This window comes from Protomyctophum parallelum, assembly GCF_964188405.1.
Source record: "Protomyctophum parallelum genome assembly, chromosome: 20".
NCBI classification, from domain to species: Eukaryota; Metazoa; Chordata; class Actinopteri; order Myctophiformes; family Myctophidae; genus Protomyctophum; species Protomyctophum parallelum.
In genome coordinates this window covers 25,253,761-25,271,503 of record NC_139718.1, presented here as the reverse complement: position 1 = coordinate 25,271,503, position 17,743 = coordinate 25,253,761, and the positions used below count along the sequence as shown (strand labels likewise).

At 40.8% G+C, this 17,743-nt stretch overlaps 1 protein-coding gene across 1 annotated transcript; it reads right to left on the bottom strand.

Annotated features, from left to right (window-relative positions):
• Positions 1-656: 656 nt before the first annotated feature.
• On the bottom strand, positions 657-13,631 carry eif5a2 (eukaryotic translation initiation factor 5A2). Its single transcript, XM_083791313.1, has 5 exons — positions 13,500-13,631; positions 12,118-12,304; positions 9,373-9,477; positions 6,067-6,198; positions 657-5,328 (listed from the first exon to the last, which is right to left on the bottom strand). Exons 2-5 carry the CDS (start codon positions 12,283-12,285, stop codon positions 5,266-5,268), a joined length of 468 nt encoding a protein of 155 aa, XP_083647439.1. The 5' UTR covers positions 12,286-12,304; positions 13,500-13,631; the 3' UTR covers positions 657-5,265.
• Between the last annotated feature and the right edge of the window lie 4,112 nt (positions 13,632-17,743).

Sequence of the window (17,743 nt, the reverse complement as noted above, 5' to 3'; positions counted from 1 at the left end):
CCATGGGCTATAGCCCATATCGTACGGCATACTATAGCACGCCGTTTTTCATCATTTTTGAGGATTTGAAAAAAATGAAAAAACGAAAAAAAACAATTGGTTATAGCCCATCGTTTTTTTAAATTTAAATTTTATTTTTTTAACCTCGTTTTTCATAATTTTTGACCATGGGCTATGGCCCATACCGTACGGCATACTATAGCACGCCGTTTTTCATCATTTTTGAAAAAAATGAAAAAACGAAAAAACCGATGGGCCCATCGTTTTTTGAATTTTTGAAAAAAAGAATTACCTCGTTTTTCATCATGGGCTATGGCCCATACCGTACGGCATACTATAGCACGCCGTTTTTCATCATTTTTGAGGATTTGAAAAAAAATCAAAAAACATGGGTTATAACCCATCGTTAGCCTCGTCGTTATAGCCTCGTGTGTTAATTTCCAGTGTGGCATTGAACACAACAGTAGGCCAATGATGCCCTCTGCTGTTGACATCCAAGCAATACTTAAATAGTGCTGCTGTAATACTGGTATATGGAATCATCTTTCATCCTGCAGATTAGAAACCTATGTAGTCCAGACAGATTTAATTAAAAAAGTAGCAATGGATTCTTAGTGTAACTGAAGACAGAACATTTAAGAAATGGTAGTCTCAGAATCAGAATGAACATTTATTTTTTTCCCCAACACAGAAACAAAACAGAAAGAGCATTGGTATTCTTAAAATAGTATAGCCATACATTAGTTTGAATGGGTAGAGACAGGCCCCATTCCAATACTAGTTACCATGCAACTTGTTGTCCCTCCTCTCAGGATGTTGCTCCAGGTTAGACAGAAATATCATTCATATCTTTAACATGAGACAAGGAACACAATAAATGTAGCGAGTTGGAATCCCCACCTACATATTCTGGGAAGGGGGGGGGGGGGGGGGGGGAGAGAACAAAACAAAACAGGAATACATACTGGGAAACAAACGGTAATACACCCACTCCCGTGTTTCAACATATAACCCGTGTACAAAACCAATGTGACAAATATACAATTGATTCTCAAGAGATGGGGAGGGGGATAAAGCAAAAAGACCCAGCATTCAGACTGGCGGGCCAAATTGGAGCATACAACTGACCTCGTAGGTCACAACCAGCACTGATGAGTTTTAACACTGTAACTCCTGTTGCCATTTCACAAAACAGATCTCCTAACTCTCAATATGGAGCCCTGAGAAAAGGTTGCCATAATGACAGACCTTGGTTTAGATTTGTCTCTACAGTAGATTTGTATCCCAAACGGGTTCAACACGGGTGGAGTTCACTGCTTTTTCATTAAAAAGTAAACATTGTCTCAAAGCTGATTATCCCCCCCACCCCCCGCCACCAAAAAAAGAAAAAACTATGAAAATGTCCAAAGCCCAAAGAAAGACAACCAGGAACTTTAACAGTCAAAATGTAGGACAAGTTTAAATCGGGACAGACAGAATATACAAGAGCTACATATCAGACCGAGTAGAGCAGCAGGATAGGTGGCAGGTTAAGGTTGACAGGAGTCTGCCTGTTCCACCCTGCCTCTGGCTTTGGCCAAGAGTACTTACAGTACTACTTACACAATGCAATGTATAGTATGGCTTTTAGAATACTGCGTAGTCTACAGCAATGGCGCTAAAGGGAGCCTAGGAATAATTTAGCCCTCAAAAAATGTTGGCACACAGACACAGGTGCACCCAAGTAATGTCACATCTGCATGAAGGCTGTCGGCATCGGCCCATATGTCTTTACACATCAAGTTTTCATTTAATAATGGCCATCGATAAATGAGCAGTTGAGACGAATAACAGTCTAAAATTATCCATAATGTATAAATTATGAATAAAGGGGTCTTTTCGGGGAGGGGTCAGAATAAATTATGGACTTAAGACTGTTTTTCTTCCCAACTGCTCGATTATAGAATGGGTTATATTTTTCTTAGACAACATAAATATGTAAGCCTTCCTTCCTTGAGACAAACAACTCTACATTGTTTGGACAGCGCACTGCCTATTCAACTTTGATTTATGTATTTGTTTTACTTTTGCTCATCCCTACTGGTTATCAATACAGTAAAGATATTAAGATAAGCTTGCATTTAGATTTCAATTCAATACTAGAGGTATGTTCAATTTGAAGCTTTTAACCCCACACCAAATCACTTTTATAAAGGGAGTGAGTAGTGTCCAAATGTGTTACTGAAAGCATGCCACTAGGGCGCAACCTACATTATCTCAGGTAATTATACTGTAGAAGTGCAGTTCCAAAGAAGAATTGTGCAATGTGCAGCCCCTACCCATCAACGCCAGTATTTATAGGCCATTGTTTCTAAACAAACTAGCTCATCCCCTCCCCTTTGGCAACTCCCTCCCTCGTCTATTATTACAGACTTCACAAACGTTTTGGGCATAGGCAACCGACTGCAGGTTTAGGCAACATAGATGCTTCCCCAGTCATCACCTGGGGGGAATCCATTTTTGAAACAGGTCGATTAAACAAAAACAAAAACACAACCCTCCCCAACCCAAATCCAACAGCGTAGCTACTACCAGCAAGCCGTTTGGTTATGTCAAGTGAAGAGGTAGTTAGTATAAATGTATCCAACAACTAAACTGGTTATTACAAATACAGAATTTCTGTAATGACAACTCAGCCTAAGTGCAGTTATAATTATAAGTCATCTTGCGTTGGAAATACACCATAACGCAGCACTGGGATGCATGGATATGGGAGGAGTTGCACAGATTTGACAAAATGAGAAGTGCCAGGGTGTTCCAATAAATCAGGCAGGAACTCATGGAAGGCACCACAGCCTCAAGTCTTAAGGCCATGACACACTAAGCCAAAATCAGCCATAACGTTATACTTGATCTATGGCCGACAATTGCCAGGGTTTTTGTGGGTTGTTTGTTTGCGTCTCCTGTGCCGTTGCATGTAGGCACACAATAAACAACGGTAGCCATTCAATTGACTGAGCATGTTGAAGCAGCAGCGGAGGGAGTCAGTAAAGGAGTGTTCTCCATTCAGCAGTTCAGCCTGAGCAAACCAAAGCACAAGAAAAAGTGAGCAGCAATCTAACGGCAGATAAAGAGTGGAAGTTGGCCATCAGCTTCAGCTGTAGACTTTGCGGTGTGTTTCAGAGCAGTTTTACATAAGACAATGAGGCAAAACAAATTGATCTGATAAATCGCTGTTCATTCCTGCAAACCAACCTGGTGTGTCAGGGCCTTTATAAGAGCTTGAGAGTATGGCAGAGTTTGACAACATGCTTTAGAAAGTAGAGGAAAAACTGCCACATGCACATACTGTACTTGTCAGACGATTTGTATCAATGAAACCTTCATACTGTCCATATTTTGAGGCACAAGGCCGCTTTAAACTAATTTAGACGAAATCATGTAAAATATTGTATAAAAGTTTTGGAAGGGTCAAATTAAATTACAGTAACTTGCAAGTAAATAATACACTTGGAACACCCTGTAGACCACGTTTGTCTCCATAAAATTATAAAGAACATATAGTGCTTACAGGGAGGGATGGGTGCTTAAAGCAGTGCTACAGAATCAAGATTTGTATAAAAAAGTATGGCACTGCCTATAAACCATTATAGTTGTAGCTTTAGTTGGCCTCCCATCAGTCAGGTCTAATGAGCCATGCATGAACCCCAAGGTAAAACCAAGCTAAGCTATAGGCTCCATAATACAGGAGTCAGGGGGTTGACATGCTGTAGCTGCTGTTGCACAGTAAATTTGCAGCGTTTATAGTCATATAGCAGTAAGTGGTATTGAGCATGTTCCAATTATTGACCTATAACAAAACAATAAACAGCAATAAAATCCTATTTCCCAACACACAACTTAAAAAATTATAATAATGTGCTCCTTTTTTTCAATATTAATTTTCTTTACATCTTCTGTCATAAAGGCCTCATGTGAAAAGTAAAAGGTTTCATAGCTCAGCAGAGAAAAGGGTCCCATTCATCCTGCAGAATGGCTGAGGGCAGAAGCTAGAGGAAGCCAACCTTTGCTGCAGCCATAGATTGTAAAAACATAATGGACGTAATGACCGTGACATCACCCATTGGTTTGTGAAGTCACATTTAGAAGACTCCGGTTTACTCATTTTGACCATCGCCATCTTGGATTTCTGCAACCAGAGGTGACTATTTTGAGAGTGCAGAGCTGGGGATACGCACTGATACGCTTCTATGGTGATCACTGTGCCATCTATTTGTCATTCACAATAGCCAGTAGCCACGCCTTAAAGCATACCCTGCGCCTAGTTTACTCTAAATGAGACCGTAAATTAACAAATGAACATCGGCTTAAAACTAGCTATTCCGAACATAAACTCGTTAGGAGAATGGTAAAAAAAATCTATTTTCTCTGACTTCTGTACAATCAGACCTCTTTATGCTACCAGTGGAGTCACCTACTGCTGGCCATGAGGAGAGGCTGCATGTTTAATTCCCCTCCACAATGGCTTCATTTTTCAGACCAGGAGCTTCTACTTGGCTGCAACACTGGGACCAATATGACCTGGAGCCCAGGTACAGAGGTCATACTTAAATGTGGCTGTTGGATCAGACATATGGCTGCCAAGAAGTTTATATAATAGATTAAATGTTATTTGTGTCTGTATATAAAGTAAACTGTCAGGCAGTCACACTGCAAGACAATCACTGATGTTATATGGCCGATCGATTCGATATAAGGATCCAGGTTTCGATATAAGGATCCAGGTAAAGATTAGGCTATGTGAAGTGCAAGATTTCAACTGGAATGACAGCGAAAATGTAATGCAATGTGTGAAGAAGGTTAAATTGCTGGGTTGAGCCCAGATCCAGCAACTAAAAAGAAAATGTAACTACATAGCCACTGCAAACTTGAGAACTACACTCCTTGCATACAAAATACAGGAATGTTTAAAAAGTAAACAATTAAGAGCAAAAATAATAACGTGGCCCCATGCTCTCTATGAGGAATGTTGCAAAGAATTGCTGGAATAAGTACTTAATTTTTAAGGAAATCTAATCTGCAGTGGATTAAGTGGTCATAACGTCAGTGATCAAAGTGAATGCCATTCAGTCATGAGACAAAGGTCCACGTGGAAGAGCCTGGTTTGGTCCAGTTTCCTGACTTCAGGTGGTCAGCAGGGATACTGGTGAAAATGTGGGGTGAAGGCTATTAGCTTTGGTGAGGCTTCAGAACCAAGAGGCGTGGGAGTGTCCAGACGTCTCCTGGTTACATGGGCATAATCTTGACAGAAATTGCACATTCCTCATCCAAGGCAATGAGCACTGAGACCTAAGGGGGTTACAAATGAGAGGTAATAATGAATGGCCTATTAGTCAGTTAAATGGTCAAATGTGGAAGTAGCGATCGGATTAAATTAAAATAGCAGACTATAATTCACCAAAAGTCAAGTTACCAAACAAAACAGAAGGTACAGTACAATGAATAATATAGGATTTACACTTTACTAACTACATCTCCTTTCCAACTAGGGCTGGGTATTGCCAACAACCTCACAATCGATACAGAGGCCGATACATGTATCACGATACGTGTTGATTGACTAATGACCATGTGTCCTACTAAATTTAGTCCTAGACCACAGATTGCCGAAAATATAAATAATGTTTTCATGGATAATGCAAAAGATTACTGATAACTGTCAGACAGAAACTGATTTCAGCCAACAAGTCTGTCTCAATTGCTGGCTGGAGTGTCGGGAGTAATTTGGATTATTGCACGTGTGTTTAAATAATTGTGGATGTGCTAAAGAAAGATTTTGGTGCGGATTGCGGAAGTACTACTAATGAGTTGGCATAATGTATGGAGAATCGAGATGACTGGACATACCGATGGAGAGTGTGTGTTAAATAATGGATAGGGACTCAAGTCAGTAAGGGATGTGTAAACTAATCTAGGGTCCATACCTTTTCCAAAATATTTTTAGTCTTTGCCATGATAGTAACAATGCTGTGAAGCCAACAATTTCTAAATTCAAACAATGACTCTCTGCTGAAACCTGAAACCCACCATTAATTGGTCACCAGCATCAAACTTCTTCTCGATCTCCTTTCCCAAGTCACCCTCTGGCATCTTCAGGTCATTCTTTATTCCTCCAGTGTCATCCATCAGGCTGAGGTAACCGTCTTCGACACTTAAAAGCTGAAAGAACACCAACATGACAGGAGAAACTTTATCAGCTACAGCAGTGGTTCCCAAACCTTTTCACGTCAAGGACCCCCAAATTGACACTATTTAGCCCCATTTGAAAAGATATGCCAGGGACCCCCATAAGAGAAGATTTGTACAGCTCTAGCAGTGACTCTCAACCCGTTTAATTTCAAGGATCCCAAGTTTGACATGCATTAGCCTACGGACCCCCATATCGTAAAATCAATGTTAATTTAACGACCCCCCCAAATGGACCCATTGGTTCCATTTGTACACTCTCAGAGTTACAGATCCATAAGGGTCCATTTGGTTTCAAACTATCATTTAGCTGGGGACCCCCTGGAACTCCCTCAAGAACCCCTGGGGGTGCCCTCCCCGGACCCCACTTTGGGAACTACTGAGCTACAGTACAGTACAGTATATGCTCTATAATAAATCCGATTTGCCTTGTTGGAATTTGATATAAAAATGTACTTGACATGCCTTAGACAAGTTGACGCTACATAAAACTTACAGTACATAATGGCATGTAGGATGAGATTTACACAGCTACTGTATATCTGAAAGTTAGCAGACTATGCAGGCTTATTTTTATCTTAAAATAAATGAAAAATAAGTTTTTTACACTTTTAGAGCATATCAGTGATCATCATAATAGATGCGTAAACAATAGGACATTTTCAATTTTTTTGTATATAGTCTTTGTATATAAAGATTTTAATTACTTCCTTTGAACAAAAACATGCTGCGTGATGACGTTCCGGCACCGCTACCCTTGTTTCTATGTCAGTTGTTCTTCGATTTTTCAAAAATAGCAGACCTACAAGCTCGTAGCGCGCCACTCGGTGGCGCGCTATGAGCTTGTAGATCTGCTATTTTTCAATAGCTAAAGCATATAGTTATGCGGCAGCTGGATAGTCTGATGCGAGGTTACTCTGTGGTGGGAAATAAATTAATAATACAAGTACGGTATGATACAAGAGAACTGTAACTAATATTGTTTATACCGTTTGCATTGATTGAATAATTGATTGAAGTGTGTTCTAAATAAAGTATTTGTGTTGATTATTGTATTTGTACACACTACACAGTGAAAAATTGAAACATTACTGTACTGTAAAAAGGTCTCTTTTCCCTTCACCTTTATTCTTTTTAGTATAATAGTATTCGTTTACTATAATTAGATTAATACACGATAATCAACACTAACACTTTATTTAGAACACACCCAAAACAAATCATATAGTACACCATACGTGTTCACTCAATTATTCAATCAAAGCAAACAATATTAGTTCGCCTCTTCTACAAAGAAACGCACAAGTTAGTTTCAAGGCTGCATTCTGTCACGCGTGCCAAGCTGTCATTCTCTTGTATTATTTCTCACCACGGAGTAACCTCGCATCTCGGAGGACAGTCAAGACGGGCAGTGTCCAATCAGAGGCAGGCGGGATGTTACCATGCCTATGCTCGGACACAAACGAGATATACGACTACACACAGGTGAGATTCTAACGTCCCATACCCTGAAGGAATGGACTGCTCTGATTGGTTCAGAAACATACAGGCTTCCGTTTCGGACTGAAACTTAATAAAATGCTCAAAAAGCCATTGTAGTCTTTAGACCTCTTTTTTTGGGAAGACAAAAGTTGCATGTTGAATCTGAAACCATTGCTTTCTATGCTTTCTCCATTGCTTTCTCACTGTAGGGCGTAAAGAGATAAACCTAGATATACAGGTTTGGTGGACAAGACTATGGGCAATTTAAAGTTGTCAAAGGGAGGAGTGAGGCAGTCTCACTTTTTGTAACCTTTAGTGCTAAAAACTTGCTGAGTCCCATGTGAGCTTATAACAGAAATAAAGAATGCTCTGTGGTCAAGCTGAAACCTGCTCAAAAAGTTTAGCGCCTCTTTGCAGTGTCAACACTGAAGACAGTGCATCCCCAATGGCAAGCAAGAATTACTGTTCCCCTAACCCTTTTCAGGAATAAAGTACAATTCAAACAGTAATAAGTATGAGGGAGAGTCACAAGAGCATTCTCGCAAACACTCACTGACAACTGCATCAGGGACATTTTTATTTATTTCTTTTCTTTAGATCCCAGAGGGATATCTCCTTTACATTAACGACATGAGTGCTGCCTGTGACAGCAAATTGTTCTCGTTTGCAGACGACTCAGCACTCCTGATCTCAGGAGAACAAAATGCAAGTCGAGGAGGCTCTCAGTTCCGAACTCTACAAAATCTGTACATGGCTTACAGACAACAAACTCTCACTACATCTTGGTAAAACATAATCTATTCTTTTGGGATACAAACATTCCCTCAGTAAAGTAAACATGAATGACATCAAGGTTAAAGTTGATGACATGGTAACCTCCAGCAAAGAACAGATTACATATTTGTGCTGTATTCTCGACAACAAGCCCTTCTTTGACTATGCTTCCAACTCTTGGTTCTCCAGCATCACAATGTCACTTAAGACTAAGGAAATGATCCTTCCCCTTTAAACAGGTGATCACCCACCCTTCCTTTTTCCACACACTGTACATAGTTTTTTCTTTTTCCTGAAATTATTTTAATTTTGTTATTGTATTCGTTATTGACGATTTGGATTTTTGTTATTAGTCTATGAATTGATTGCATAGGGCCTAAATGGAAACAAGACCGCAAGGACATTTTTGGGTGCTACTGCTATCTGTTTTTGTTTTGTTCAAGATATTGACGCACTGTAAAGCTGGACCACCAGCGCAGGTGCCCAGGCGACTACGCCGGCCGCCCGAGCCGGTGCTATGCATTTTGAACCAAGTATTTGACTGTACTGTGTTGCTGTTTTTACATTTATGCTCAATAAACTATTCAATCAATTCAATCCCAAATTTTTCCATCTTTGTGAAGTGAACCTTAGTTGGAATTATCTGATGTCAACACTTTAAAGGACAACTTAGTTTTTTTTTCAACCAATGTTCATGTTTTAAGTTGTTATTAGAGATTGTAAAAGAAGAGTAATTTTTGCGATTTTCGCAATTTCTTTGACAGGGTGACAGAGGCATTCGTGCAAGTGGCTAAATATTGTAACCAGCTAAATATGGCATACTGTGTGAGGCAAGACACGAATGTTTTAAGTATTACATCACAAAATGTGTTTGATATCAGGGTTTCTCACCTGGTACTCTTTCCTCCTGATATTAGGAACCTCCATGTTGTGAGTGGAGGGACAGATATCTTCATACTTCTTCCCAGTAAAGATGTCAATCCCAATCATGTGAACCTGGGAGAACAGATGTAAAATGTGTACTAAATCTGCCCCAAACCAAGCAAGCACCTGGGCCAGACGTGGCTCCAACTTCTGAATGAGAAGGAGGGGTTGAATAATTATACAACAGCAGCATTACCACGTAAATCTGATATATTTGTAGACTGTAGTAGCTCTATATTTCTCTTTGCCAAAAATAGCCGAACTACATGTACTTAGAAATGCCAAGAAATAATATGGTTCAAGACACGTAACCCATTAAGACCTGAGGCCGATTCTACAAACATCTTGGTAGTTTTCTGAAAAATGTATGTAGCCATCAGTGGGTGGGGGAGGGCACGAGTTAGTCCGACGTCCCTTTAGTCCGACATACGTTGCCGGTTAAGACTCACCCATGGTTTCCGCATGCGGTTAGGGTTATGGGTACAGTTAGTAATGTTGGATTATTGTAAACTGACTCCACCAGATGGAAGACGCATTGCTTCACATTTTGTTTCACAACGAGCTTCCATCTGGAATCACTGTAGCCCAATCGCTGAAGAAGTCTGTCCCTTTTTTCAAGCACCCCCATCTCAAAATATTTTGCTCCAAGGACCCCCAGAAGCAAATATTTCAGTAAAAAATGTTCGCCAAAGGCACCTGAAGGTCAGTATAGACCGAAAGCTTGCAAATAAATGTATTGATTGTGCACATGTAACGCCCGAGATTCGAACTCGGGTCTCCCGCGTGAAAGTTCAATATCTTAACCGCTTAATCACTATGGACCGGGGGAGATATTACTTTAATTGTTTTGAGGCCATCAGGCAGAGGCTCTGGGCCACTCTGCTACACTCTCCCCCCTTTTGACCTCCTCCCACAGGGAAACCCGGTCCGGGTCCCTGGCCCTTAGCCCTTCCCCTTGCTGATGCGCGTTCACGTGAGGAGGAAGTGTTATCTCAATTCTTCTTGGAGCGAGGGTTAGGGCAGAGGGTTAGGGCTAGAATCCCCTTCAGACGAAGTGACATCGCGATGGGACTTAAAACGGAGCAACATCACAGAGGGCTGAAACGGACGAGGTAAGAAGCCTTTTTATTATGGAAAAATATTATAATAACCAAGATTATTTGAATGTATTAACAGTCTGCATCGCCAAAAATATCGCAATCTCTAGCAAAGGTTAACATTACCTCACTTGAACTAACGATATGCTACGGCGTTGCATTCATACAACGTTACCCATTCATTTGGCGCCACATCGGCGCTTTATTCTTTTTATTTATCACCCGGTGATACAACTCAGATGCAAGCTAGCTTATTAGCAGGCATCAGTCCGACCCCCCAGACCACGATACGTCAACATTCTGCAGTTTTGGAGCTCTTAAAAGCCGTGAAATAGCCTACTGTACCTACATAACGTTGTCGCTGCATAACGCTGGCTACTCGCTGCAGTGATAGCTATGGTTTTTATCATGACCAATGTTAAGCTAATCCCCACAAGTTGCAAAACTTACATAACTAATTAGCAATGGTGTTTTTTCCCCCAGGCAAATCAGCTATGGAACAGATTGCAAGCTGCTGTACAGACTGTACATTGGATGGACGATCACGATGGCATTTGCATTGATAGAAAATTACTCTGTTCTTAATGATATTAAAAACAATGAACACAGTGACTCTCAGAGTTAACCAACATTGATTTTACAATATGAATTGGGGGTCCCAGAGACAGAAATGCCATCAAATGGGGGTTTGCGGGCTAATTAGTGTCAATTTGGGGTCCTTGACATAAAGAGTTTGGGGACCACTGGCCTGTAGTGAACTTGCAGATCAGCTATTTTCTGAGAACAGGTTGTATATCAATATATTATATCACATCAATATCTACAAGGGACGTTCAATATTTAGGGACGTTCCAATTCCTAGGGGGATGATTTATCTCCCTACCCCTTGACACTCATTATGTAGGGACAAGGGGAAGGGGCTAGGGCTGAGGGGTAGGGTTAAAAAAGGAATTGGGAAAGGGCCTTAGTTTAGACTAGTCATTGGTTAGACATGGGTTAAGGTTAGGTTTAGGTGTGCTGCCCCGTGGGAGGTTAGGTTTAGGGTGAGGGTTTGAGAAAGGTTGTAGGTGTAGGACTAATGACTGGTCTAACCAATGACTAGTCTAAACCAAAAACTGTCTAAACTAAGTACTGCAAAGTCCAATATCATAACCACTAGACTTTTGTTTTTGAGGCCATCAGGCAGAGGCTCTGAGCCACAGATCTGAGTGTGCTGAGCTTCCCTTTATTTTTTTAATAGCCAAAGTATAAAATAATCGTTAAAGTGATTACACAGAGTAGATGTACCTACAAGGATTGTGCTTGGCTATACCTGTTTAAGTCACATAGGTGTTTACATCCATGGTTTCCACCACCTGCCAATAGGTGGCAGTGCTAGTTCACAGTGGAATGCCTTGTGTGGGGTCACACACATGCCGGAAAGAGAGAGTAGAGAGGGAACCACGTTCTGATCTATTGTATGTGTGTACCCATATGTCTCTCCTGCTGTGAATGAATAAAACGTGAACCATCATAAAATACACAACGATCGTGTGCAAGACTGTATATGGATCCGAGTGTAATATAGACGCTTTCCCTATGTTAATAGGGATGATTAGTCACCAGGTGATTTTACCTTGGCATGTCCATGCTTCCCAGTCTTGGAGGTGGACATGTCAACAATCTTGCAGGGGCGTCCCTTCAGCATGACATGGCCATTCTTCCTCAGCGAGGAACATTGCGTAGGAAAGGTGGAGGAGGCTCCAGAATCTGCACTGGAGAATTCAGCATCGAGGTCTGACATGGTTGCTGCTCACAGGATGCTGGAATATTTGACACAAGAAAAATAAAAACATGCTACATATCTGAACTGTGGAAGCTGTAGCATATTATACTTCTGTGTACTGCTGACATGTTGTTCTGATTTGTACAAGTACAAATGCATCACAATCCCTCATCATTGTAATTTCTTAAACAAAGCCTGATTAACCAAACCATGCAATAATTCAATAATAAATTACAATTGCGTGTGCACAAGAGAAAACCACTAGCATCCACTAAGCTAATTGGGTTTTACAAAATGTCTCGAATGTATTGGCAGGTTTGTTAATATCAAATATGTGCAGTGAATGATGCTATAATCTGATTTGAATGCACTGCATGTTTGTCATTCACTTAGACTTTGCCTATTTGCCTACGTGGCCATTGTGGAACATATTGTTGTACGTTAGTCACAGCTTGCCAGAGAGGGATGCTCCATAAATTGGATACAATCCAAGTGGTCAGTCAACTGTAAATTTAATCATAAGACTTTCCTATTTAAAACGCTAGCTGAAATTAAGATGCCAGTAATGTTAAGTGTGTTATATTATTAACCATTATGCATCGATATGATTCATCTATATTATTCTATAACATACCGTATGTAAGTACCGGTACTATGCCATGCTGTGTAGGTTGAAAATGGAATGTTGTTAGCCTACAAATTGGCCAATGGATCAATGACACCAGAATTATGTTCAAACTTGTTTTTGTTTCGTCATCGCGGTGCTGCTTTTGACATTTCTTTTGACAGCTAACGTAATTAGCCAGGTTAGCTTGCTGCACGTGTTAGCTCGTTGAGCAGAACGTACTGTATTTGGCCGATTCGTCAGCTACGTGGCAAATCAGCCATAGACAGCTGAGCCAGTTTACGACAAGCTAACGTGGCTAAAAACAGTTAGCCTCCGGTGGCGACGCCACCCTTTTTATTCTTTTTAACGCTAGCTACCAATGTGCACATCATACTGTACATCCAAGTAGATATAGAACGTCAACACAGCTTGCTAGCTAACTTCTTTTGATTCATAGCCGAGCACCAGCTTTCTCGAGACACGCACGCACGCACTTTTTCTGGTCTTTTTTTCCTTCTCGTCTCATTAAAAAGTCAACTCCCTCACAGATTAGCCAAAGCAGAAGAGGCCACAAATGTGTTAAATGCGGTTTACAAATCTGATATTAATGTAGCACTGCGCTTACCTTCCAACAAAAGGCGTACGTCAGTAGAGCACTCACTGCAGGAGGATATACCAGACTGGGGAGGGTAGGGCGGAAGTGATTCGGCAGTGTGAGGAAAGCAGATGAGTATGTATGGCGTGGACTTAAGGCTATAGTCCGGGAGCGAAAGGGTGATTTTTGGCTGAACGTGGTTGTTTTTTTCTCAACTGATTCTTTTGTAGCTTGGGGTCACCTCTTAACAAGAGAGTGCTCAGTGATATCCCTTGAGCATTCTTTTGTTAATATTAACCTCTTAATGCCGGAAAATCCACACAAATAAATAAATGTATGGTATTTAACCCTAGCCTGGAAAGGAAAGAAAAATGTTTACCCAAGACCCCGCCCACTCTCTGAGTGTACTGCATAGAAAGCTACAGTCTGATAATCAGGCTAATTTAACCCCTTATGGACAGAATTAATTTCTAATGATGGAAAAAAAAATCTTTGTGTTTCTGCTGTCAATCAGATACTATATTAAGTTGAGATACTCAATTTGCATTTAGCACAAACAATAGATATAAATATAGGTACTGTATGTGCCCAATTTGGGAAATTAGGCTATTAGGGTTATTACACTATTAACACTATTATACTAATTACACAATTACACTAATACACTTATTACGCTATTACATTAGTACACTAGTACACTTATTATGCTTATTATACTATTACACTATTACACTTATTATGATGGGTCAAATTTGTCCCAAACAGACATTGACAAATATCTCAGACAAAAGTAAGGTAAAATGTAATCTACTTCAATATTTCTATAGTTGAGTCATTGAGTTAGCTGGTGTGTATTTTTATTTTAGCACAACTAATCTCAGATTTGGGCAGGTAAATCTTACACTGGCAGCCTAGAGCCATGTGCTGTCATCTCCACTTCCTGCTTTTTCAAATGAATGTAATTTATTCTCCAAACCACTTGATGGGGTCAAAGTACTTCCAGTCCTACCTTGTGTGTGCCACAACTGACCCACTAGGCCAGGGTTCCCCAATTAATTTTCCTCAAGGGCCATATTTTGACTAGCGTACCAGGCTGTGGGCCGAGTCTGCACGCGCGAGGTCGAGGTCTTGCCCTGAAAATTCATTTTCAGGGCAAGACCCCATTTGAAAAGGATGCCCAGTTTGACATGCATAGGCTACTGACCCCCATTTAATGCCATTTATATCTGGGACCCTTAAAAAAAAGATTCTTTCATGGGCCACAAGGGGGCGCTCTGTGGGCCGCAAATGGCCCACGGGCCGCCTATTGGGGTACCCTGCACTAGGCATTGACAGCCTCCTTTTTCTACATCACCTATATTTGACCATTAACCGGTATGTGCCAAATTTGACCCAGTCGTCCAAAAGGGGTGCAAAATACTTGGTCTAGGCCTGGGCCGTGGCTCAGCGGTCCAGGCACCTTGGCTGGTAATCCAGTTTGGCAGTGTGCCGCGGGTTCGACTCCCGATCCCGACGGCCTTTACTGCATGTCATCCCCCCCATGTCTCTCTCCCCATTTCCTGTCAGCCTACTGTCTGTCCCTCCATAAAAAATATTAAATAAAGGCGAAAGCCACAAAAAAATAAAATACTTGGTCTAAATGCATCAAATTGGCTTTCTACAGTGTTTATGAATTTTGATATGCACAATGAATTGGATTTATTTCTCCACTTTAATAATACCAATTGGTATTGTGTTTTATTTAGAGCTGGGACTCGATTAAAAAAATTAATCTAATTAATCAGAGGCTTTGCGATTAATTAATCTAGATTAATCGCATTTTAATCGCATATCAATATTCAACCCGAGAACAGCGAGAAACCTTTTTTTTAAATGTTTTTTGGTATCCCAGTGAATCAATGAATAGTGACTACAGGATACCACTCATTTTCAACATTACTGTCATTAATAATATACCTGTTGTGGAAATAATAATAAAAAGTCACCCCATTCTGTGTTGCCTAGAACTGGAGGTCTGAAAAAAAATTAGTAACAGTAACAAGTACATCTCAGTGACATCACAAAGCTGTACTTACTTCATATTGTTACTGTTTTTTGTCAGACCTCCAGTTCTAGGCAACACAAAATGGGGTGACTTTTTATTATTTCCAGTTTTCAGTACTATAGAAAAGCGCCCAGTGAGAAACGTTCCGCGGTGAAAAAAAAGGTGCGATTAATTTATCTGTAGTTAATCGCGATTAATTTTTCTGTAGTTAATTAATCTAAATTAATCGCATTTGCATTGATTATTGTATTGTATGGGATTTTGCTGTTTTAAGCATGAAGGGGTTAATATCTAAAAATGCCCTATTCTGAAATCATATATTGTACATATCCACATCCATGGATGAACACTCTAAAAAGCAGATTTGATGCAGAATATTTTTATGGAATGCTGGGGTTTTCGGGCATGAAGGGGTTTATATGCATCCATTATTAATGCATTAATCATAAATCTAATTCGTTGTGCATATCCACATTAATAAACACTGTAGAAAGCCAATTTGATGCATTTAGACCAAGTATTTTGCATTAAATATATACCATAAAACTATTTTGGGTGGATTCTCAGTGTTTCGGGCATGTTCCTGACAAATCACTCTCCACGTGATTTGTTTATATTATTATTGTTATTGTCTCCACCAGGCCGAAGGCATGGGGGGAGAGTATGTTTTGCACTCCGTCCGTCCGTCCGCGTGTCCGTCCGTGTGTGTGTCCGTGAGCAGCTAATCTCCGGCACCGTTAACCCGGTTGATGCCAAATTTTGCACACACACTCCCTGGATGCCAACGATGAACCTCTGCCCCAAAACTTCCAGAACGGCCTGTTATAGCGCCACCAGGAGGCCGCTTTGTGCAAAACAAGTTTTTGCACAGTACACCTACAGATTTTGTCCAAACATTGCGCAAATTGGTACACAGTCTCTCTAGTTGTCTCCACCAGGCCGAAGGCATGGGGGGAGAGTATGTTTTGCACTCCGTCCGTCCGTCCGTGTGTGTGTCCGTGAGCAGCTAATCTCCGGCACCGTTAACCCGGTCGATGCCAAATTTTGCACACACACTCCCTGGATGCCAACGATGAACCTCTGCCCCAAAATTTCCAGAACGGCCTGTTATAGCGCCACCAGGAGGCCGCTTTGTGCAAAACAAGTTTTTGCACAGTACACCTACAGATTTTGTCCAAACATCGCGCAAATTGGTACACAGTCTCTCTAGAGCCATTCAACGAAACGGGTCTTTCAGATTTCTCAGACTCCATCCTGATTGGTTAAGATTGGCTTCCAAAGTTCACAGGAGTGCTCAGTTTCAAACAAAATGATGCAAATCATGAACACATCGCGTGATTTCCGTGAAATTGTGCACGCACATTCCCACTAGGCCGAGGAAGAAATGCCACATGAACAATTTCAACTCAGCCTCAAGGTGGCGCTATAACTACAATGACGTACCTTTGTCAATAACATGCCATTTGTATAATGCATGCCATTCATCTTTATAACATTACTAAGCATTATTAATATACTGTTAGATGTTATATTATTTACTTTTGTTGCCCTTTTATCCAACCACCAGATGAAGGCAAGCTGCAATGTCCTACATTCCTATCCTGGTGGAGACCTGTGCCCAGAAGGGCACTTTTTCTAGTTATTATTATTATTACTTGCGCAAGCAGAGCGTGCAAGTAGTTTTTCATCAGGTGCTACGATGCGTATGTACCGCACATGACGTGATGAAGATATGTACCAATGCCAGGGTATAATTGGTTTTCGATGGTGACGTAATGATGATAAGTGTCGGGTGGATTAAAGGTAATGCCCCTATGTATACATGTATGTAATCTGACACCACTGCCATATCAAGCACAAGTAATTATTATGTCATACGCTGCCACGGGACATACGCATCAAACGACCCGAGTAACCACAGTATACCACTAGGACTATACTATGGCATCAGATTGTCCTGTCCTATGCTGTTCGCAGATGACTCGGCACTGCTGGTCTCGGACAGGAACAAACTGCAGGTTGAAATGGTCCTCAGCTCTGAACTAGGTAGAATCTGCATCTGGCTCGCTGATAACAAACTATCTTGGATCAAATAGTAATCTCAGCAAGGCAGATGGCTTCTTATTTAGTGTATGTGGGTGATAAACTGACAATATCACACAAAATTACCTACCTAGGTTCCATCCTGAAGCCAAGCCGCCGAGGCAATTCTTTCCGTTGATAAAGTGGC

What these genes read in the sequence shown, in the direction of transcription:
- eif5a2 (XM_083791313.1), bottom strand. Translation starts at nt 12,285, where the DNA reads ATGTCAGACCTCGATGCTGAATTCTCCAGTGCAGATTCTGGAGCCTCC. An exon ending in GGAAGCATGGACATGCCAAG is followed by an intron (nt 9,478 to 12,117) that starts GTAAAATCACCT and finishes CTGTTCTCCCAG; the next exon opens with GTTCACATGATTGGGATTGA. An exon ending in ATGCTGGTGACCAATTAATG is followed by an intron (nt 5,329 to 6,066) that starts GTGGGTTTCAGG and finishes TAACCCCCTTAG; the next exon opens with GTCTCAGTGCTCATTGCCTT.